The 23,570-nt window shown below is 52.2% G+C and overlaps 1 protein-coding gene across 2 annotated transcripts in view; it reads left to right on the forward strand.

The window, feature by feature from the left end:
* LOC112835747 (janus kinase and microtubule-interacting protein 1) overlaps window positions 1-23,570 on the forward strand; it is a 253,704-nt gene that overhangs the window by 131,682 nt on the left and 98,452 nt on the right. For both annotated transcript variants that reach the window (XM_073891401.1, XM_073891400.1), the window contains exons 3-6: window positions 3,603-3,741; window positions 14,439-14,568; window positions 15,660-15,787; window positions 16,541-18,946. In XM_073891401.1, the coding sequence (XP_073747502.1) occupies window positions 3,603-3,741; window positions 14,439-14,568; window positions 15,660-15,787; window positions 16,541-18,946 (2,803 nt within the window). The remainder of the gene's footprint in view (window positions 1-3,602; window positions 3,742-14,438; window positions 14,569-15,659; window positions 15,788-16,540; window positions 18,947-23,570) is intronic.

A 23,570-nucleotide genomic window follows, 5' to 3' on the forward strand; every position in this document is an offset into this window, starting at 1 on the left:
AGTGTCTTGGATTTGTCTGGGACTTCACCGTTTTTTGTATTTTCCTTCATTTTAATAAAGGCAAGTCATTAAATGTGTATTTACATGTGGTTTTTATCTTTTTTTCCTCTTTGTAAGACTTTTTACAGGAAGAAATTCACACATCAGAAAAGTTGTTTTGTTACTTTATGTGATTGTCCATTCATTCATTCATTCCCCATTCATTCATTCATTCTCACTCATTCTACCGCCTGCTCTAGCCCACCCCAGAGTCATGTGCTGAGTTATGTCAGTTTGCTCGGGCTGCTTTAACAGAGTACCACAGACTGGGGGACTTAACAGAACTGTACTGTCTCACAGTCCCAGAGGCTGGAAGTCCAAGTTCAAGGTGTGGGCAGGTTGGTTCCTTCTGAGGCCTCTCTCCGTGGGGTGTGGACAGCTGCCTTCTCCCCGTGTCCTCGCGTGGCCGTCCCTCTGTGTCCTCGCGTGGCCGTCCCTCTGTGTCCTCGCGTGGCCGTCCCTCTGTGCGTGTCTGTGTCCTAGTCTCCTGGTCTTGGAAGGACCCCCATCGGATTGGATCAGGGCCCACCCAGATGACCCCATTTTAACTCAACTACCTTTGTAAAGGCCCCGTCTCCAAATACAGTCACATTCTGAGGTCCTGGAGGGTAGGATTTCAATATACGAATTTGAGGGGACACAAATCAGCCCATAACATAAATCCTGGGGGTTGCGACCCAGGGAAGGTAGGGCCGTCCCAGCCCTGGAGAGAGCTGAACTGTAACCCCACGTGGTTGTGGTTTCAAATCTTTCTCTGGAAAGATTGGCAGCAAAAACCAGAAAGTCTTCGAGCCCGGAGAAAACGGTGGGAAACTTACCAAAGGAGACCCCTCTGTGCAAGGAGAGCCCTAGGGGCACCATGAGCAATGGAGGAGAGGGGGCCTCGGCGGCTGGGGCCCGGGGTGAGGCCGCTCAAAGGGAGCATCCTGGACCTGCCTGTGGGGAAGTGTGGGCTGTGTCCTCTGTTCTCGGAAGGTGGGCCACACCACCCTGCATGAGGGGAGCTGGGGCGGGGAGGATGGACTGCGTTATCCAGGGTCACTGAGAGGGGAAGCCAGGGTTTGAATGCACGTGGGTTAATTTCACCATGGGTGTCATCTCGCCAGGGTAAGGTAAATGTTAGTAGGGTACATTGGGGTCCACTTTGGTGAAAGAGTTAAAATTCTAAAGTATTTATTGTGGGGCACCTGGGTGGTGCAGTTGGTTAAGCGCCTGACTCTCAGTTTTAGCTCAGGTTGTGGTCCCAGGGTCGTGAGATCAAGCCCCACGTGGGGCTCTCTGCTCAGCACAGCATCTGCTTGAGTTTCTTTCTCCCTCTGCTCCTCCCTCCCCCGAAATAAATAAAAATCTTTAAAAAAGTATTTATGATAAAAAGAATAAACAGTGTAGTTAGAAATTTGAGAAAGAAAACCCACTCCCGTCTTCACTACCCTAGCAATCATGCATATTCATCTCCAACCTAAATGCCACAGATTTATCGGTAGCTCTATGCTTGAGTGTTTACTCGGTTCCAGGCATGGTTTACATGTTTGTTTACATATTCACGTATTTAATCCTTAAAACAATACCCAAATCAGATGATAGTGTTATTCTCAATTTATAGATGGGGAAATGAAGGCGCAGGGCAGTTAAGTGACCTCTCCACGGTTACCCACACATCCAGCCATGTCAGGGGGCTGGGACTTGAACCCAGGCGGCCCTCCCAGGGTGGTGATGGCAGCCAGCCATTTCTCCTGCTGCCCTGGTGGGGTCTCCCAGCTTCATAGCAAAAAATCTGCAGCACTGCCTATTAATGTTTGTTTAACTGGTCGTTAATCCGTGAAAAATGGTACCTCATCATGTATTTCCTATTTGTGAGCAAATCAGTTCCCGAAGGCTGTGAAAACAAAATACTGCAAACTTGGTGGCTTAAAGCAACATACGTGCATTGTCTTATAGTGCTGGAGGCCAGAGTCCTAAAGCGGCATCCCGAGGCTAACGCCAAGGTTGTCGGGGATGAGGGGTGGGGGCAGGCGTGCTCTTGCCCGAGACTGTAGGGGGATGTTTCCTTGTCTTTTCCAGCATGGACAGATGCATTCCTTGGCTCCTGGCTGCTCCCTCCACCTGCAGAGCCAGCAGGGTAACATCTGGCTTCAGGGCTCACTTGGCCTTCACCTTCCGTGTCAAATGCCCACACCAGTGATGGCAGGCAGGGCCCACCCGGGTGGCCCGGGGCATCTCCCCATCTTCAGGTCTCTAAGTCACATCTACAGTCTCTTGCATTTCAAGCAATATTCGTGGGTGCCAGGGATTAGAGCCTGGATATATTTGGGGGCCAATATTCAATCTGCCACAGCGATTAGTCATTTCCTGCTTCCAATATAGGGATAATACCAGAGTTAAATGTTTCCTATTTAGTGTTTTCAGTTGATCTCAAAAACTGAAAAGAGAAGCTTTTCTTGTCCCTTTCAGATATCACCGTGTTTTATAAGCAAGCAGGTGCTCAGCTTGCTTATAAACCTGGGGTTTATAACCTGGGGCCACTCCTTGGTTCAGTTTAGAAGGAACTTGATCACAAGAGGCACACTTCCTTCTGTCACTTACACGAGTATTCCCCAGGGCCTCAGAACTAGAGCAAGAGAGAAGACTCTTGGCCTTATTATTGATCATCATGCAACGTTTCATTCAATCTCCACAATAATGCTCCGAGCTAGGTACAATGACCTCTATTTTACAGATAGGGAGACTATGGGCCAGGGTGGGGAGCAAGCCCAGTGAAGGCCTCATGGCTGGTTGGTGGCAGAGTCAGGAAGCAGAGCTAGGGCCTGACCCAGGGAGGCAGAGTGTGTCTTGGGGGAGCGGGCCCCCCTGCGTGGGCTCGGGCAGAGGAGTGAAGGTATGCTCAACATTCCCCCAGGATAAGAAAAGGCTTCATGTGGCTTGGCCGTCCCTAACTATGAGGCTGCTTCCACCTGCTCTTTTCTGTAAGTAATAACAAAGATTAGTGATTTTAATTGCAGAAACTTTTTTCTGAATTTCAATCATTTCCTTGGAAGAGATTCGAAAGAGTGTAGCTCAGATGGGAGGCAATGGAACATAGGGTTAAAAGTATGAGTTCAGGAGTCAGATGGTCTGGGATCTAGAATGCTGTGTGATCTCGGGCAAGTTGCCTGGCCTCTCTGATTCTCAGTTTTCTGGTGTGTTAAGTAAGGGTAAGGGAACTCACCTGCAAGCTGGTAATATGAGGCTTGATTGAAACAATACAGATGAAGCTCTTAGGTCACGTGTCTCTGGCTCAGTTCTTTGTTGGTATCACCTGAACTTGGGATTACCGGTTGAGGGAGAACAGTCTTTAAGATTCCTGACGCATCGTGCATTATTATTCCATAGATACCTCTGAAGTATTCTAAATCATCTTACATATGTATGAATGTTTCACAAAATGTGATTTTGTCAGAATTTCAAATTGGCCAAATGAACCAAAAAAAAAAAAAAAAAAAGGTTGGCCTCAGTGTCAGTGAAAATCTTAGGCCGTGTTTACTGCCTCCTGAGTAACCAAGCACCTTCCTGCTTCAATGCTGCAGAATCCAGGAGCTGGAGCTCTCCGAAAGACACCTCCTCCGGACGGTGGAGCAGCTGAGCGCCCGCATGGCACAGGAAAGGAGCGCCGCTGTCCAAGCCCAGGAGAAGCTGCAAGCCTTGCTGGGGGAGCTGGCCAGCCAGGTACCATGTCCCCTCTTTCCAGAACTTGTTTCTTGACCCAGCAGGGTAGCCCCATGTGCTTGGAGGAGGCGGCAGCTGCAGCTGAGCAAAGACAATGGTGGGTAGTGGTGGGGGGGTGCTGGGAAATCCCAGCCAGGGGGCTTAGAGGGGTCTTGATTCCAACGGTGCAGGCCGGGGCTGTGGCGCCTGGGGCAAGGGCCTCAGCCGCTCCATCCAATGGGATCCGCATCCCGCCCTGCCTGGCTCACCAGGGTTCCGGCTGGGATCCGCTGCGGGGGCAGGGGGTCAGTGAGAGCATTGGGTGACCTGCAGGAGTCGTGCCCTCACTGGGAGCTTTGGTCAGAGGTTCATTTCTGTGGCCCTTGTGCCTGGCCCCAGGGAAGCCAGCTCGGGCTTAGGGATAAGCTGATGACTGATGTAGGGTCCCTGCTCTCAGGAGCCGGCATGCAGGTGGGGGCGTGGATAGGAGACAAGTAACTCCCCAACTGGATGCCAGGTGCCAGGGGGGATGGTGCAGGCACAGTGTGTGGGCATGGAGTCAGGGTAGAGGGGAGCTACAGAGAACCGAGCCAACTGAGTTGGCCCTCACGGGAAGGGCGTGTGAGGTGTGGACAACAGCCTGTGCACAGGCACAGGAGTGTGGGAGAACATACCGGAGCCAGAGCAGAGGGTGCGTCCATAGAGAGGGCATTGGCGAGACAGGAGGCTTCCCAGAGGGGCCAGGTTGCCAGGACCACGTTGTGGACCAAATATCGACTGCAATAAGGAGCAGGCTTTAGGGGACTTTAGCAGGAGAGGCTCAGGACAGGGTTTTGGGGAAATTATTCTAATTGCCTGGGAAAGAGAAAGAGAGAGAGGGAGAGAGGGAGAGATGGTGGAGGCACGGGGACAAGTTAGTGCTTTGGACAAGCAGTGAGTGGTGCCAAACCCTGACTCTGACACTGCCTGGCTGTGTGACCTGGGGCAAGTGATTTAGCCTCTCTGGGTCTCAGTTTCCTCTTCTGTGAAATGGGAATGATATAGTACCAACCAACTGGGGTCGTTGTGTGGGCTAATTGAGTTGGTACGTGTAAAACACTCACAACAGTAACAGTAAATAATACCAGCTGCTTTCGTAAATATTAGCCTTTATTGCAAGATTCCAGGGGAGATGATGAAGGCTGGAGGTAGGGCACACTTGGGGAATACTGCAGATGCAGAAACGACAGGCTCCCAGGACGGCTGCATGCGGCTCTCAGAGCCTCACCCACCCCACCCCCCTGGACAGCCCAACAGCGACCATCAAACTGCAGGTGGACGCCCCCCCTTGAGGGTTGTGAGACGAGTTCCGTGTTGCAACCAGCATCTTAAAAACGGAACCAACTAGGAAATAAGAAAGGGCATTAGTATACAAGGAGTGTTGTTTCATGAAACTTCTGTTTCCATGGCACATGCGTGCGTGTCATGGGACACGGGGGGAAAGTATTTTCTCAGAGTGGGGAGCAGTCAAAACAGCAGGAAAGGGGTAAAACAGAGACAGGATGTGGAGCGTGGAAAGATAAGGAGCTCATTTAAATTGAAATTCGTCTTCGAGACCCCAGGGGAGACATGCAAGTGCATTCTCCCCTCTGCACTGAAGTCCGGCTGCAGAAAGTACCGTCAATGTCCTCCGCCCCCACAGCATGCTCTCGTCGGTGTCCCGAGAGGAGGTAGTGGCATTGTATGGGATCCCACCTCGAAGGATGTAATCTCTCTCTGGAAAATACTTCAATAAAGATGTGTTGGGCCGTGCCCTATATCCATGTAGGATTTCCAAGGGGCCTCAGCCACAGCCCCTTGCGGTCACGAGATGTTCCCAGTGTGGCTAGGAGACACAGGACGAGGGTGGGAGCAGGGACAATGCTGTCAGGGGGCTCAGAGGCACCGTGGGACCAGCAGGTCTGTAGGATGCTATGGTGTCTTCGGAACGCGTGTCCTTATTAGCGTGTCATGTGATCTATACACTCCTGGGAAGACCTATCAGGAAACCCCACTTCCAGATGAGGGGCACAAGTTCAGAGGGGTGGGGGTGCCTGCTCAGGGTCCCTCCGAGACCACTTAGCCCAGCTACAGCCCTGAACCTCTAGTGATGTCCACGTTTCAGAGCAAGTTTTCTAGGAGCACATGGATGAGTTTTTTCTGCCTTGTGTACCTGCTATTTGCCAAGTGGCAGTTTTGCCCTCTTGTCCTGTTCCCAAGAAAGCATTTGCATATGCAAAGCGACCTCGTTTCTGTAGTGACCTGTGGTCGTTCTGAAAGCCGATAAAGACGGACCAGTCGGGTGATGGAGCTGATTCCGGGATAGCTGGGTGCGGTTTTCCTGCCAGGCTGCAGCTTCACCTGCCCCACATCCCCCAAGAGCAAGCTGTCAGACCCAGTCTGCTGAGCTGTCCCCGGGCTTACCTCTTCCACTGTGCTCTGTGCGCTCTTCTGTAAGCTGGGCCACAGCAGCGGCCAGCTCTCGGCACACACTAGGGGCTGAGACAGAGCTTAACATGGAGACAGTGCCACCCTCGTGGAAATTGGGCAAGGACTCCCGTTTTCACCCTGGCCGGGTCACCCCGGTCCCGCTTACAGCTCCAGGGCTGGCAGAGGGCTGGGTCCAAGAACAAAGAGATGTGTTGTCCAGACCTGGAGAAAAAGCCTTGAGCCAGATACATGGAGGTTCGAATCCTGGCCATAGTGACCCGTAGCACAGTGATATTGTGCTAGCCGCTTCTGAGCGTCCCAAGGGGTTAGTGACAGTGCCCAGTGCTTGGGGGTAGGCACAATAAGGAACAGCTGCGTGCCGTGTCTCATCAGCCAGAAGCCAGGGCCGACTGACCTTTGCAGGGCCAGGCATTAACCCTTTAGGGCTAGGGAAATGGAGAGATCTGGAAGGTCCTGGGTGGACATGGGGAAACTCAGGTGGGTCCAGGTCACAGTTCTTTACAAACGGGTGTGGAGGTATTCAGTATTGAAACCACTGGTGCGGCCCTCTCGGTGTGCACCAGCTGATGCCCCCGCGGCCCAGCAGACAGTTTCCTTGCAAGGACCCAGGGAGCTCCCTCCCGGTGTGCAGGGCTCCTAGGAGGGTGAGGTGGGGAGGCACTCCTCCCCTGCAAAATCTGCGTGGGCGCCAAAAAACTCAGTAATGAAATAAATAATATTTGATGCAATATTTTAATGCAAAAATTAATGCACAAAAAAAAAACCCATGCACAAAATATGAAAGTTTAAAATAAAGACAGTGTGAGCGACGGTGTGTCCCGGGGCTGGCTTCCTGACACCCTCATCCACCGCCAACTTGTAGGTTCTGGAGAAGGAGCGCGCGGCCCGGCGGCTGCGGGAGCGGCTGCGGCGCAAGGACGAGGCGCTGGGTCGGCAGGCGGCGGCCCTGGAGCGGGGCCGGCGGACCCAGCGGCTCCAGCTGGGCCTGTTGCGCGAGCAGGAGCGCGGCCTGCGGGAGCAGGTGCAGCGGCTGGAGCGGGACGTGCGGCGCCTCTGTCGCGCGGCTGGCCTCTTGCTGGCTGAGCTGGACGCCCCGGCCCCGGGCAGCCCCCGCCCCCGCCCTCGCCCCCTCGGCCGGGCTGGCCCCCGGGGCGACCCCGGGGAGGCCGCGGAGCGGCGCGCCCTGCAGACGCGGGCCGAGCGTGGCGAGCGCGAGCAGGACGAGGCTGCGCGCCGGCTTCGGGACCACCGCGCCACAGAGCGCCGGCTCCGCGGGCAGCTGGAGGATCTGCGCTGCTGCATCTATGAGCTCAAGCTGTCGGAGATCGGCCTGCAGGGCCAGGTGGAGGACCTCGCCCGGCAAAACCAGAGCCTGCGCGAGGCGCTGGGGGCCCAGGCCCCGGGGGAGAGAGCGCGCAGTGCCGCCCCTGCCGGTCACTGCAGCCGGGTAAGTGGCCGCAACCCGGGGCACGAGTGACTTTTCGATTTTTTTCTAACTTTAGCCTACAGCCACGTGTTAAGTCACCAGCTCTTTCATTCCCTAGTCTTCCTCTTCATCCACTCATCCAACCTAGCAGCCCCATCCATCCATCCTGGTTCCATCAGTCACCTACCCACCTAGATGCACAGCTAGTCATACACCTTCATCTACCCATCCTTCAGCGCAGTCACCCCACTAGCCATCTGTCCACCTTCTCATCCACCCATCCACCTGTCCACCCACGGACCACCCACTTGTTTGCACATCCATCCGTTTGTCTCCCTACCCTCCACCATCTCGTTCACCCTACCACCTGCCCGTCTAATCCATCCATCCAGCCACTCTACAGGGAGCCAGCCAGCTACCCTTTACCCCTTATCATCTGCTCCCTCCTGTCCATCCATCTCTCCAGCAGTTAGAGTCCCTGCTGTGTGCCAGGCCCCGTGTCAGATGAGCCCCTTTGGGTGTGCACTATTGTGTAACTGCCATGTGCTCGGGAAGTCTTCCCAATCCATCCCCTCCTTCGAAGGTGATGACCCCTCTTCCACCTCCCGCACAGCCCCAAAGGTGGGGATGGTTCCCTGCTGGCAGTGCTGTATGTGCATCTTCATTTCTCCTCCGTTAGGCTGTGAGCTCCTTGAGGGCAGGGTCTGTGTCTGATGGGTCTTTGTAGCCCACACCATCAGCACACAGAAGGTCCCCAAGACTAGCAGCGGAAAACACACAGGGTTGGGTCCCCTTCTGGTTCTCTTATTTATTAGCTGTGTGACCTTGGGCAAGTTTCTTAAGATTGCAAGCAAAGGCAGATTGGACATCTATTTATTCATTTGACTGACAGAAGAGTAAAAACTTACGTTTAAGATATTCCTGCTCTGTGCTCAGCACCCTCCTGGGGGTTTTCAAAGGCATTATTTCATTTAAAGCTCAAGGAGACTATGAGGTGGGCACTGTTAGTATCCCCACCCCGCATGTAAGGAAATCGAGGCTCAGAGAGGTAGTGCATTGATCTGTTGTCACACAGCTAGTAGGGAACAGAACTGGAACTTGATCCAGATTTGATGCGAGTCCAAAGTGCTCTGTTTCTCCTGCACCAGCCTGCCTTCCTGAAAAGAGAGAGTTAACTCAGCCCCTCCCAAGAGATCAAGATCCTGCTTCTTTCCACCAGGTCAGTTTACATTTAAGGAGCAATCAGTGAGCAACCTTACCCAAAGAAGACTACTAGTTAAACAAACTAACAAAAAAAAAAGTCAAATTTTTCTTTGGGTAAGATAAATCTATTTCAAATTAACTAGAATTTTAAATGCTCTATGGTGTCTATCTGCTTAGATCATATTAATAATGAGTTTCCCTGTGGCCATTTAAAAAAATTACTTTATGCTCTTGTTTCTCTTCTGCGTGATCTATTCATTCTTCCTCCGTTCTATCCATCAGATAAAAGGAAACCAGTGTACATTTAGTATTGGCACCTTACTGTAATTCTGGAAAATAAATCGTGTGTAGATGGAAATTGTCATTTATTGGGGCTGCTGTAATGAAGGACCATGAGCCGAGTGGTTTGAACAGCAGTTCTGGAACTTGAAGTCCAAAGTCAGGGTGTCGGCAGGATTGGTTCTCTCTGAGACTGTGAGGGAGGGTCTGTTCCAGCCTCTCTCCTGGGCTGGTGGAAGCCATCTGGTTTCTGTGTCTTCCCTGTCTGCACGTCTATCTCTGTGCCCAGTGTCCCCTTTTCATAAGGACACCGGTCACATGAATGGACCTCATCGTAACTAACTGCATCTGCAAAGACCCCATTTCCAAATCAGGTCACATTCTGAGATTCTGGAGATTAAGGCCTTAACTTGGGAATTCTGGGGGACACCATTCAACCCATGACAAGTGTCCCTCTGGATGACAGTTATGAAGACCCGCATGGTGGTAAACTGTGGGTTCCAGTTCCTTGATGGTAGGAACATGTGCTCCTTCTCCAGCTTTGCATGGGTGGATGCCGATGATCCTCAACACTCACTAGAGCATCTTTGTGCCAAGACACTGTTTTCTGGGCTCTGTATCTGTCACTGATTTAGCCCATCCACAATCTTCGGAGGGAGGCGCTATTTTATTCTCATTTCACAGATGAGGAAGTAGGGGCACAGAGAGGCTCATGACCTGCCCAGGGTCACAGAGATACAAAGTGGTGGGGCTCGTGGTGCCCCTCCAGCGCATACTGGTCAGGGGCTTAGTAATTAGCATCTCATGGGTGCTCACTTGGTGCCTACGCTTGGCTTGGGCTTTAGCTGGGTATAGGGGCTGGAAAGTGCCCAAGACAGACCCCTGCCTGCACAGGATGACCAAACCATCTGAGTGCAGGGCGTGGGGCTGAGGAAGGGGTCTGACAGTCTGTGGGTCACTGCTGAGGGCCCTGGCATTTAGAATGGGGGCTGGACCCAGGACCATGGGATGTGACAGTCTGCCAGGCTCTGTCTTACTCTCAGAGGGCAGTGACAGTCCCGATTTGGAGCATTTTGGAATCGAAAAGGGCCATCTTGAGAGCAAGAGAGCAAGAGAGGGCCGCTGAGAGATGTAAAGTGCCAGCCAGTTACTAGCCCGTGGGAAGTGTAGCTGAGATTTCAAATTTAAATGCTAGAGCCTATTGATAACAAGACTGCCAGTGCCCTTCAGGGTCTTGGTGTAGAATTGAACACCTGAGAAATTGTAGGCAGAGTTCTGAGAACATTGCACGGGTGTGTGAATATTTGCTCCACTGTCCATGGCAAATGGAAACTTCCAGCGAAGGGACCGCCTCACAATGGCAGTGCTGGAGGAAGGCCTAGAAACTGGGAAACCTGGAGCAGTGTCTAGCCCCGGAGAAGTGCGCATCAGATAGAAAACCATTACAAATCACCAGGGAGCCCCCGTCCGCCCCCACCCCCCGGGCGTCGAGGTATGAGTTATGGTGATGTTAATCATCATGGGAAGATGTTTTACTTGCTTCATATTTACAAACACTTTTCCAAACAGGATCTCATCAGTGCTGAGAGGTAGCCAGGCAGGGATCTGCATCCTTGTACCCAACCCCACAGTCCAGGGGAGGCACATGACTTGCCTGGGATCACACACTTGCCAGTTTCCAGAGCAAATCACTCGGGACCCAGGTCCCTGAAGGAACAGGCCACGGCAGGGACAAACCCTGGCGTGGGGAGGTGTCTGGGGAGGGGGTTTCTGCTCAGGGTGTGGGTGAAAGGAAATTTAAAAGGACTGTGGTTTGCAAGACAAGAAAGGCCTGCCTGCGGATGTGTCCACTTTCTAGCGAGCATGCCCTGAGTACCTGCCATGTGTCAGGCACTGTGCGGGCACCGGGGCTGGAAGGATGACCCCGCTCTTTGAAAGCTTATAGGGGAGACAGACACAGGTGCAGACAGTGGAGGCTTGGTCTGTAGACTGCTGCGGCAGGGGACAGCCCAGGGACTGTGGCCTGGCCTAGAGGGAGGCTTGTGCAGGGAGATGGGAAGTCACACACTTAAAAATGTCAGTGTCAGGCTGTCGTGCCCGAGCTGAGATCCTGCTCCTGGTGACAGTAGCATCAGGAATGCTGACACTGTTGGAGCCTCTCTGCCCCAACAGTGTGGGCAGAGCGACCCCTGGTGGCGATTATGAGAATCGTCTCCTTGTTCGGCAAGTCCCAGGCGGCCCCCTCCGTGCTCACTCTGCATCTGTGCAGAGGTGACTATTGCACATTTGGTACTCAAGGGCTTTCAAACGCAGGTCAGTGATGTCAAAAAAATTAAATGTAGCAAAGCCACAAAGGTACAAGTAATGTACAAGGAAATAAGAATGGTTAGTGGCCTTACGCAAAGATATCAAATGCGTTAGTTACAAAATAAGTACAGGAAAGCTCGAGATTCTGTTCTATTCTGAATATTTGTCAGATATTAAAGGCACCTCAGCACTGTTTATAGTTGGTGAACACTGGAAACTACCTAAATGTCCCATAAGAAGGAACAGCCTTGGTAAGTGAAGGCGTTCCATATGTCAGCGGTTATTAGGTGCTATAAAACACCACATTATAGAGGAACTTGTGGGGAGATGATCCTTCGATATCATCAAATGAGAAATGCACAAAGCAAAAATGGACATTCTGTAGAAACAGACTTTTGGAAGAATTTAAATGTCTCTGCAAAGAAGAAAGCCCGGAAGGGTATATTCTAACACATGGATCATGTTTGTGTCTGGATTACTCTGTATTCCTCATGTTCTTCTTTTTGCTTATCTTTCAAAATAGTTGCACATGAAAGCTCAATTCCCATGAAATTGGGGGTCACTGCTCCCGTGAGTAGAGGAGGGCAAGAAGGGTTGACCAGACTGAGCAGAGAGGGGTCGACAGGGTGAGAGAAAGCCCGGATCCAGTTTAAGACCTGAGCTCTGGTTCTGTTCTCCCATCCCGTGTGCTCTGTGATCTCGGACAAGTCACTCTCCCTCTCTGAGCAGTGATTTTGTCACTTGTCACATGAAGGGGGGGTAGCATCGTCTTCCAGGATGGCCCCTCCTCCCCATCAGGTCCCCTCCCCGAGGCAGGGGTTGTGAGTTTTATCCATGGTGGCATCCCCAGCTCCAGAACAGGGCCTGTCCCTTACCGGTGCGCAGGAAGTACTTGTGGAACCGAGCTGAAGTCACCTTGGGCATCGGAAGGAAACCCGAACAGCATTGAATGGTGCAGCAGTGCCGGTCTTTGATGCTGCCCTTCCCACTCTCCTTGGCCCGCTCCTTTGTCCTCCTTGCTATCGCTCTCCTGCTGGCTCCCAGGCGGAGTTTCTGTCTCTCCCATTCTCCCTCCAGTTCCCTCCTCTTCTTCTCATTCCTTTCTCCTGCTCCCTTTCTCTTCTGCCCTCTCTCTCGTCCACTTCCCTTCTCCGCCTCTTTCCAGTGGTGCCCGTAAGATGCTGGCAGAAAGCTTCATTCTGATCACGCAGGAAGCAGGTGGATCAATGCAAGAGGCGGCACCAGGCACCACGGGTCAACGGGCCTGGCGCCCACAGCACAATGCTGGTGCCCAGGCCCGTCTGGCTGCAGGGGCTGTGTGGGCTGAGGCCCTGCTTTGTGACTGTTACAAGCTTCTGGGTGATTCTGCGGTGTGGCCAGATTGAGATTGTGAAGATGCTGGACGTAACACAGACAACGGGAAGGTCCCAAACTCAGAGCGTCAGGAGGAGATGCTTGAGGGAGAAAGCAGACTTAATTTGGAGGAGGGCCAGGGAAGGCCTTGTTGAGGATTTGGCCTTTAAGCTGAGCCCAGAGGGGAGCCGGTTAGCTGGGCAGAGGGGCAGAAAGAGAGGCAGACAGCAGGCACTTGGGGTGCAGGGCTCTGACGCAGGGGGGAGCAGGGTCCCTTTAAGGAGCAGAATGAGGGTGGGGGCAATGTCCCTGGGCAGGGGTTTTCTCTTTCCTTACAGTGGGAAGCTTCGAAGGTTGGAAACAGGAGAACCACCTGATCCTGTTTCTGTTTCAGTGGGATTGCTCTGATGCTGAGTGGGGTGTGGAAGGGAGGGGCAGAGAGTGAGGTGCAGGCAACCCACATCCTTCCTAGGAAGACACGCTATCCAGGCAGAAGGAACAGCATATGCAGAGGTGCAGAGGCAGGCACGAACCAGGGTGGGGAGGGGCAGGGAGTCTGCCATGAGCAGAAACCCGAGTGAGGTGCATCAGGGGCACCCCTGGCAGCCCGTGGATGGCCTGCAGTACCCCACTGCAGCATTGAACTCATCCCAGACTGGGGGGAGCCAAGGGATGCCTTATAGGTGAGAGAGTGCATGCCAGGAGGGCTCCCTGGCACTGCGAGCAGGACTGGGGGAGGAGAAGGAAGCCTAGCTGGGAGTCGATGCTCTCTATTGAGAGCAGGTGAGGAGCTGGGGGGGGGCAGGTGAGAAGGGGACGGACTGGTGTTACCTATTCACTTCTGTTTCCCCCGCCCCTCACCTAGAATAGCACCTGACACACAGAGCCTAATAAGTGCTTGCTGAGTAAGTGCTGAGCACCTGTCTTTCTGCAGGTTCTGCCTTTCCATCTATCAAACATTTATTAAGCACCTAATGTGTGTCAGGCTAAGGTGGGGGCGCAGACCAGGTGAAGCCACGTTGAAGGCCTGAAGGACTCACGGTCTGGTGGGAGAGGCAGCGAGGGAGGCAAATAACACCCATTAGAACCTGGCTAGAAGTGGCAGGGGGGGGTCTTCCCCAGACTCGTCCCCAGCCCCTCGTGGACGGTGGGTCAGAGCTGAGCTGTCCCTAAATAATACTCTGCAGTGTGGGAGCCAGCTCAGGGAGGCTCCTCCCTGCACACCGGGCTTGCCTTTTGCGAGAGGCCAGGGGGAGGGGGTGCCGCCCGGAGACACCCGACTGCAGCGTTGGGGACTTGTTGACGGTTGAGGGACAGGTCCGCCCGGAGCCCCTGGGCAGACCCCTGCCTCCGCTGTATGGGACCTAGAGGAGGGAGAGGGGCCTGGGAGCCTGTGGTGCCCCTCTGGGGAGCCCAGACGCATCTTGGCTGGACAGACAAGCTCCCCAGAGAACGGGCTGCCGCGCCTCATTGTCTGCTGAGCAGAGAGGTGCTAGCAGGAGGGAGTTTGGCCCGCAGGACCAGGAGCACAAGGCCACGGGCAGGCCACGTGCCCTCTGCTTTCCTCAGCGGGAGTGGGGATCTGGCTCCCTCCTGGAGTCGCTGGGGCTGGGCTCGGCTCGGAGGGGAACCCTTTTGCTGTAAGGACACTCAACAGCTCTCTTCCTGTGTCTTCCTCAAGGACACTCTGAGCCGTATTCAGGATGAACCACCGTCCCCACCCAGGGAGGACGCACAGGATGCCTGCAGAAGACGAGGCCCACAAGCCCCCCTCTGCTCCGCCCATGCACCTGGACCGGGGGGCTCTGCAGGTGTGTGGGGCACCTGCAGGGACACTGGCTGACAGGTAGCTCACCTAGGACGTGCTAACGTGCCGGGGGCCGGGGGCGGGGCGACTGCCCCACTCTTCAGGCAGGAAGCTGAGGCCCAGAGAAGTAGTGTCGCTTGCTTGATGTCACACAGCTGGAGAAGGTTGGATTAGAGCCGGCAATGTCCATGACAAGGCCCTTGACTTGGGCTCAGCTGACATTTAGGCTGACTCCTGTTAGCGCCTCACCACCCGTGCCAGTGCGGGGCAGCGGGTGTCTCGGGAGGAGGGCTCTTTGCAGGAGGCCGTGGGATGACTACCTTATCCCTGCCCACCCCTTGACAACTCAGGTGTGAGACAGCTGTGAGGTTTCTGGGAGCTCGTGGGGCTGAGGAGCCCCTTGTTCCTGACTTGTCCCTAATGGGAACCAATGTCTCTGATTGCAGTCTCGGGCATGGCTTCTGGATTCCCTGCAACAAAAGGCACTATACTCGGGGAGCCCAAAGCCACGATGTCCCACTGGGAGTCTGTGGCTTGCTTAGTCTTCCAAGGCCAAATGCGGTGGGAGATGAGGGGGTTATTTATAGCCAGCAGTGCCGCTGACCCACACAGCTGTCATTCCCCCACTATCCTATTTCTGGGGAACAGAGCTGGCAAGTCACATGGTCAAATTTGTCCTCGGCGAAGAAGGAGGGGCCCGTCTGGTGGTGAAGCCTAGGACCAGCTCCTTCCCCTGCACGCCTGCCGTGCGGGCGGGGCTGGAGGGAGGGGATTACAACCCTGTGGGACCCTGAGGGTGCCCCGGTTGAGGGAGGTGTCATGGGATTTGCCACCTGTGTGAGCTTCGTGGTCAGCAAAGGTGGCTTCCAGACCCAGTCCACTGCGCGTCAGAGGACAGTCATTCCCTGTCTCCGAGCCGTGGTTTCCTTACCTGGCAGGTGGTGGTGATCCTCAGGCCGCCTCTGGGGCTCACGCGCCTTGAGTCAGTGAGAAGTGCCAGGTCATCCCAAGAGCTGGCGGCTCAGTCGCTAGTGGCCGTTGTGACAAAACTCCCAGGAGGGTCTCATTAACTGCTGGGGTGCTCTTGCCTCCCAGACCAGCCCTCTGAGGGCCGCTGCTCCTGGGGATGCATCGGGGTTGGACAAGGCCCCTCTGTTTTGGTGCCAGGCCTGGAGACCACGGATGAGTCACTGGAAGACGTCACAGGATCTGACTGTGGACTGGTGAGGCCGGAGGCTTCCCGCGTGCCTGGAGTGCCAGCCGGGTCTGATCAGCCCTACTGCATGTGGGAGGTGGGAGAAGGGGCTAAAGAAGGGTTTGCAAGATAATTGAGAGGGAGGTTTGAGGAGACAGAATGGATACTTGCACTGAAGAAGTGTATGTAAAAATATAGTTTAAAATATCTATGAAATGCATCTTGGGGGCCTGGCACTGGTCTAGGCCCAGGGCCCCTGCCCTCGGAGGGGATGGTCTACACCGCCCATCCACTAAAGCCTTCCATGACAATGGAAATGTGCTACGCCTGTGCCGTCCAGTAGGGGAGCCATGAACCCCAAGCTTCTGAGCTCTTGTAACGTGGCTGGTGGCCTGTGGCTACTGTGTTGGACCCGCAGGGATAAAGCAGGGAGACAATGCACACACAGATACACAGCAGGCTGTGAGAGGGTGGGAGGCGCAGTAAAGGGGAACACACACAGCGTGGTGACATGGCCAGGGGGCGCTGGAGGAAGTAACGTCTGAGCGGAGATGTGAATGGATGGAGGATGAGCCACGAGGGGATCTGGGGAAGGATATTCTGGGCAGAGGGAAAAGCAGGTGCAAAGGCCCTGGGGTGGTGTTGGGCTTGGCACGTTAGGGAGGCCTATAAGGCCAGGTGAGGAAACACCAAGAGCATCAGGAGATGAGGTCACAGAGGTGTGGGGGGCTAAACGGAGGACGGGGCTGCTTCATACCTTCTCTTCTCTTCCTGTCCCTAGCCGACTCCTGCTGAGCCTAGCTTGGATGAACAGGCTCTCCTTCTCCCCTGTGGCTGCCCCCCGGGGCAGTACAGGGACGGCTCACCCCTCCCCGTGGAGCTGGCCTGGATTTTGGGGCGGAGGCTAACAGCTGCCCAGGCCCAGGGGTCCTTTCTCCTGGTGCAGACATCGACAGTCCCTCCCCGGGGGCCGGCCAGAGACCCCTCTTCCCTGCTGCCGCTGCTCCAGGAGTCTTCTCCACAAGAATCCCAAATGCAACAGATGCTGGATGCCAGAGCCATAGGACAGCCCCGTCGGGATCATCACTGGGCAAGGAGCCCCAAAGCCCCCCTCTGCCAGGAGTCCCCACAGACTTCAAGTCACCGATTTCCCAGGAGAGGGCCCAGAGATCTGAAAGACCCTTGGAAAGACGGAGGAGGACCAGAGTGGAGAACGGAAGAGCAGGGGGCGAGGCGGGCTTGGGACAGGAAGGAGGAAGACGTCCACCGAGACGGGAGCAAGCTAAGTCAGGAAAGCCGAGTGAACCTGAACTTGCGGGGTGGCGTGTGCATCCAGAACGGGGCTTTAGAAACCCAGGCCTCTGCCTCCTGCCCTTGGCCCAGGCCAAATCTCCCACTGCCTCTTCTACAGGGGGAGGTCTCAGTGCCAACGGAGGGGCCCAAACCCCTGAGTGGGAGGGGGAGGGTGGGAGGGCTTTCATCAGAGGAGGAGGAAGAGCACCCCACAGCCAGGGCCCGGGGTGCCCAGAGGCTGTCTCCAGCCGGCGCTCAGCTCCTTGCAGGGCAGGACATGGAGGAAACTCTTGTGTGGGCTGGAAAGGCTCTGCATCTGAAAGAGGAAAGCCCTGGGGATGAAGGGCAAGAAGAGAAGGAAGAGGAGGCATCGCCTCTAGAAGGGTCCAGCCTGGGCCATGGGGATGTCCCGGAGGATGCTGGCCCCACAGAACATGCGGGCCAGGATCTGTTCTTCTTAGCGGCAGAGGGAGGTCTGACACCGGCTCCCAGATTGGCCTTCTCACCCAAGGGGACTGAACCCACCAGTAACCCGTGGGCTCTAAGCAAAGGACCTGGCAGTTCTGAGCTCAGACTAGACGAATTTGAAAAGGAGATGGAAGCTTGTTTCCAGCAACTCTCCATCCTGGAGCTTGAGGGTGGGGGGCGGTGGCCGCAAGCCTCCACGCTGGCGGGAGAGAGCAGGAACTTGCCTGGGAAATGGCCCCGCTACCAGGGGAAGGCTTACTCCTGGCAGGCTTTGGGAAACGAGGGCTTGGATATTTGTTTGGCCAGCGAAGTCAGACCCGGGGAGGTTAGTGAAGAGATTAGACCAGGAGAGACAGAGGCCTTGGGAGCCAGCGTGGTTCTTCCTGGGACGGTGCCTGATTTGGATGATGTGAGTCCGCGTCCAGAGGGGCCCGCCGAGTTGGGTCGGAACCAGCCACCAAGAGCCCTTGAAAGGCAGAAGAGAAGGTTCCAGCAGCTCATTTCTGGACTGAAAAAAGAGAGAAGCCAGGTTTTACGTGACAATGCCGAGCTTTGGGGCGACCGAGAGAGATGCCGTAGAAAATTGCGCATCCTTGAAAAAGAGAGGGACAGAAATGGGACAAAGATCGCCACGCTGGGACAGGAAAACAGCACATTGTTAGGGGACATCTCTCACTTAAAGGGGGAGCTGGACCAGTGCTGGCAGGTCATTTCCGAACTTGAAGACTGCAACGGGAAAAGTTACAGTAAAATTTCTGAGCTCGAACAGGAGAACGAGAAGCTGAAAAGGCACGTGGCCCAGCTTCACAAAGCCACATGGGAGAGCCTCAGAAAATCCCAAGGTGTGGTGGAACGCGTCACCCTGGGAAACCAGGAGCTCAAGGCACTGATCTCGGAGCTCGGGGTCAGTTACAAGGAGCTGATGAAGGGTGTAATGCTGGGGATAGAAGACACGGTCCGGGCCTTCAGCGGGGAGAATGCCCACCTTCTGCGCAGGATCCGCGTCTTGGAGACGGAAGTCGCAGTGGGGGCGAGCACCGCCGTGGGCTGCGTAGTGAGAGCAGAGGAGGGTCTGCAGGGGGAAAGCAAGATGCAGGGGGACAAAGGGAACATTGTGGAAAGGGAGGGGCAGGTGACTCGGCTCTCAGGGCAACTGACCCCAAGAGCCCACGGACTGCCCTTGGAGGAGAAATCGGGTCCGGCTGACAGGTGGATGGGGCCTTCCTTAGGCACGGAGAATTCCAGATACGATGTCAATTCTGGCACTCTGTCCTTGGTCTGGGGGGATGCCGAGGTGTCCAGTGCCCCACAAGGACACATCAATGGAGCAGGAATAAAAGAAGCACATTTGGAAGAGGAGGAGGAAAGACCAGGGTGTTCTGCGGACCCAGGGCAAGCTCCGACCACCCCGAGCAATGGCCCCCAGGTACGTTGATGATGCACAGCTGCTGCCTCGGCCTCTTGCTAGCTGTCTAGACTGCTGACCACCACTTTTCCTCAGGGGAGGCTCCCCAGGCAGCCCTCGGGGGAGGTACCGCATCATCCCCACTTAGCAGAGAAGGAGGGAAGTTGAGTACCGGGCAGTCATGTGGCAGGAGGGGCGGGGCTGGGACTGCCACCTGGGCACTCGCCACCTGTGTTTCTGCACACAACCTGGGACACTAGCCTGCCCCCCTGCTTGGGCTGTTCCCCTGGGTATCGGGTGGAACAGTGGAGGGGCGGTGTTGGCACTTCAAGATCAGAGCTCATGTTTTCAGATCCAAGAGTTTATCAAGCAGTCCAAGTCCTAAGTCTGCTCATTGGGTCTCTCTCTCTCTCTCTTTTATGTTTTATTGTTATGTTAATCACCATACGTTACATCATTAGTTTTTGATGTAGTGTTCCATGATTCATTGTGCATAAAACCCAGTGCTCCATGCAGAACGTGCCCTCTTTAATACCCATCAGCAGGTTAACCCATCCTCCCCCCCACCTCCCCTCTTGAACCCTCAGTTTGTTTTTCAGAGTCCATCGTCTCTCATGGGTCATCTCCCCTTCCGATTTACTCCCCTTCACTCTTCCCCTCCTGCTATCTTCTTTTTTTTTCTCTTAACATATAATGCATTATTTGTTTCAGAGGTACAGATGTGTGATTCAACAGTCTTGCACAATTCACAGCACTCACCGTAGCACATACCCTCCCCAATGTCTATCACCCAGCCACCCCATCCCTCCCACCCCCCACCACTCCAGCAACCCTCAGTTTCCTGAGATTAAGAATTCCTCGTATCAGTGAGGTCATATGATACATGTCTTTCTCTGATTGACTTATTTCACTCAGCATAACACCCTCCAGTTCCATCCACGTCGTTGCAAATGGCAAGATCTCATTCATTTTGATGGCTGCATAATATTCCATCGTGTATATATACCACATCTTCTTTATCCATTCATCTGTCTATAGACATCTTGGCTCTTTCCACAGTTTGGCTATTGTGGACATTGCTGCTATAAACATTGGGGTGCACGTTCCCCTTCAGATCCCTACATTTGTATCTTTGGGGAAAATACCCAGTAGTGCAATTGCAGGGTCGTATGGTAGCTCTATTTTCAACTGTTTGAGGAACCTCCATACTGTTTTCCAGAGTGGTTGCACAAGATTGCATTCCCACCAACAGTGTAGGAGGGTTCCCCTTTCTCCGCATCCCCGCCAACAGCTGTTGTTTCCTGACTTGTTAATTTTAGCCATTCTGACTGGTGTGAGGTGATATCTCCTTGAGGTTTTGATTTGGATTTCCCTGATGCTGAGTGATGTTGAGCACTTTTTCATGTGTCTGTTGGCCATTTGGATGTCTTCTTTGGAAAAATGTCTGTTCATGTCTTCTGCCCATTTCTTCATTGGATCATTTGTTCTTTGGGTGTTGAGTTTAAGAAGTTCTTTATAGATTTTGGATACTAGCCCTTTATCTGATATGTCATTTGCAAATATCTTCTCCCATTCTGTCGGTTGTCTTTTGGTTTTGTGGACTGTTTCTTTTGCTGTACAAAAGCTTTTTATCTTGATGAAGTCCCAATAGTTCATTTTGTCCTTGCTTCCCTTGCCTTTGGCGATGTTTCTAGGAAGAAGTTGCTGCGGCTGAGGTCGAAGAGGTTGCTGCCTGTGTTCTCCTTTAGGATTTTGATGGACTCCTGTCTCACGTTTAGGTCTTTCAACCATTTGGAGTCTTTATTTTTGTGTGTGGTGTAAGGAAATGGTCCAGTTTCATTCTTCTGCATGTGGCTGTCCAATTTTCCCAACACCATTTGTTGAAGAGACTGTCTTTTTGCCATTGGACATTCTTTCCTGCTTTGTCAAAGATCAGTTGACCATAGAGTTGAGGGTCCATTTCTGGGCTCTCGATTCTGTTCCATTGATCCATGTGTCTGTTTTTGCGCCAGGACCATACTGTCTTGATGATGACAGCTTTGTAATAGAGCCGGAAGTCCGGAATTGTGATGCCGCCAGCTTTGCTTTTCTTTTTCAATATTCCTCTGGCTATTTGGGGTCTTTTCTGGTTCCATTCAAATTTTAGGATTATTTGTTCCATTTCTTTGAAAAAAGTGGTTGGTATTTTGATGGGGATTGCATTGAATGTGTAGATTGCTCAAGGTAGCATTGACATCTTCACAATGTTTGTACTTCCAATCCATGAGCATGGAACATTTTTCCATTTCTTTGTGTCTTCCTCAGTTTCTTTCATGAGTATTTTATAGCTTTCTGAGTACAGATCCTTCACCTCTTTGGTTAGATTCATTCCTAGGTATCTTATGGTTTGGGGTGCAACTGTAAATGGGATCGACTCCTTAATTTCTCTTTCTTCTGTCTTGTTGTCGGTGTATAGGAATGCCACTGATTTCTGTGCTTTGATTTTATATCCTGCCACTTTACTGAATTCCTGTATGAGTTCTAGCAGTTTTGGGATGGAGTCATTTGGGTTTTCCACAAACAATATCATATCATCTGCAAACAGTGAGAGTTTGACTTCTTCTTTGCCGATTTGGATGCCCTTCATTTCTTTTTGTTGTCTGATTGCTGTGGCTAGGACTTCTAATACTATCTTGAATAGCAGTGGTGATAGTGGACATCCCTGCCGCGTTCCTGACCTTAGGGGGAAAGCTCTCAGTTTCTCCCCATTGAGAATGATATTCGCTGTAGGTTTTTCATAGATGGCTTTTATGATATTGAGGTATGTACCCTCTGTCCCTATACTCTGAAGAGTTTTGATCAAGAAAGGATGCTGTACTTTGTCAAATGCTTTTTCTGCATCTACTGGGTGGATCATACGATTCTTGTTCTTTCTTTTGTTAATGTTTTGTATCACGTTGATTGATTTGCAGATGTTGAACCAACCTTGCAGCCCAGGGATAAATCCCACTTGGTCGTGGTGAATAATCCTTTTAATGTACTGTTGGATCCTATTGGCTAGTGTTTTGGTGAGAATTGTTGCACACATGTTCATCAAGGATATTGATCTGTATTTCTCGTGTTTGATGGGGTCTTTGGTTTGGGGATCAAAGTAATGGTGGCCTCATAAAATGAGTTTGGAAGTTTTCCTTCCATTTCTATTTTTTGGAACAGTTTCAGGAGAATAGGTATTAATTCTTCTTGAAATGTTTGGTAGAATTCCCCTGGGAAGCCATCTGGCCCTGGGCTTTTGTTTCTTGGGAGATTTTTGATGACTGCTTCAATTTCCTTAGTGGCTATAGGTCTGTTCAGGTTTTCTATTTCTTCCTGGTTCAGTTTTGGTAGCTGATACATCTCTAGGAATGCATCCATTTCTTCCAGGCATCCAATTTGCTGGCATAGAGTTGCTCATAATATGTTCTTATAATTGTTTGTATTTCTTTGGTGTTGGTTGTGATCCTCTTTCATTCATGATTTTGTTGATTTGGGTCATTTCTCTTTTCCTTTTGATAAGTCTGGCCAGGGGTTTATCAATCTTGTTCATTCTTTCAAAGAACCAGCTCCTAGTTCCGTTGATCTGTTGTACTGTTCTTTTGGTTTCTAGTTCATTGATTTCTGCTCTGATCTTTATTATTTCTCTTCTCCTGCTGGGTTTAGGCTTTATTTGCTGTTCTTTCTCCAGCTCCTTTAGGCATAGGGTTAGGTTGTGTATTTGAGACCTTTCTTGTTTCTTGAGAAAGGCTTGTATTGCTATATACTTTCCTCTCAGGACTGCCTTTGCTGTATCCCAAAGTTTTTGAACAGTTGTGTTTTCATTTTCATTGGTTTCCATGAATTTTTTTTTAATTCTTCTTTAATTTCCTGGTTGACCCATACATTCTTTAGTAGGATGCTCTTTAGCCTCCATGTATTTGAGTTCTTTCTGACGTTCCTCTTGTGACTGAGTTCTAGTTTCAAAGCATTGTGGTCTGAAAATATGCAGGGAATGATCCCAATCTTTTGGTACCGGTTGAGACCTGATTTATGACCTAGGATGTGATCAATCCTGGAGAATGTTCCATGGGCACTAGAGAAGAATGTGTATTCTGTTGCTTTGGGAAAGAATGTTCTGAATATATCTGTGAAGTCCATTTGGTCCAGTGTGTCATTTAAAGTCTTTATTTCCTTGTTGATCTTTTGCTTAAATGATCTGTCCATTTCAGTCAGGGGGGTGTTAAAGTCCCCCACTATTATTGTATTGTTGTCAATGTGTTTCTTCGCTTTCGTTATTAATTGCCTTATATAATTGGCTGCTCCCATGTTAGGGGCATAGATATTTACAATTGTTAGATCTTCTTGTTAGATAGACCCTTTAAGTAGGATATAGTGTCCTTCCTCATCTCTAATTATTACAGTCTTCAGTTTAAAATCTAATTTGTCTGATATAAGGATTGCCACCCCAGCTTTCTTTTGGTGTCCATTAGCATGGTAAATGGCTTTCCACCCCCTCACTTTCAATATGGGGGTGTCTTTGGGTCTAAAATGATTCTCTTGCAGACAGCATACCAATGGGTCTTGTTTTTTAATCCAATCTGATAGCCTGTGTCTTTTTTTTTTATTATTATGTTATGTTAATCACCATACATTA

The sequence above is a fragment of the Callorhinus ursinus genome, unplaced genomic scaffold (genome assembly GCF_003265705.2).
Source record: "Callorhinus ursinus isolate GAN/ISIS: 27379988/994484 unplaced genomic scaffold, GSC_fseal_2.0 scaffold4, whole genome shotgun sequence".
Classification (NCBI taxonomy): domain Eukaryota; kingdom Metazoa; phylum Chordata; class Mammalia; order Carnivora; family Otariidae; genus Callorhinus; species Callorhinus ursinus.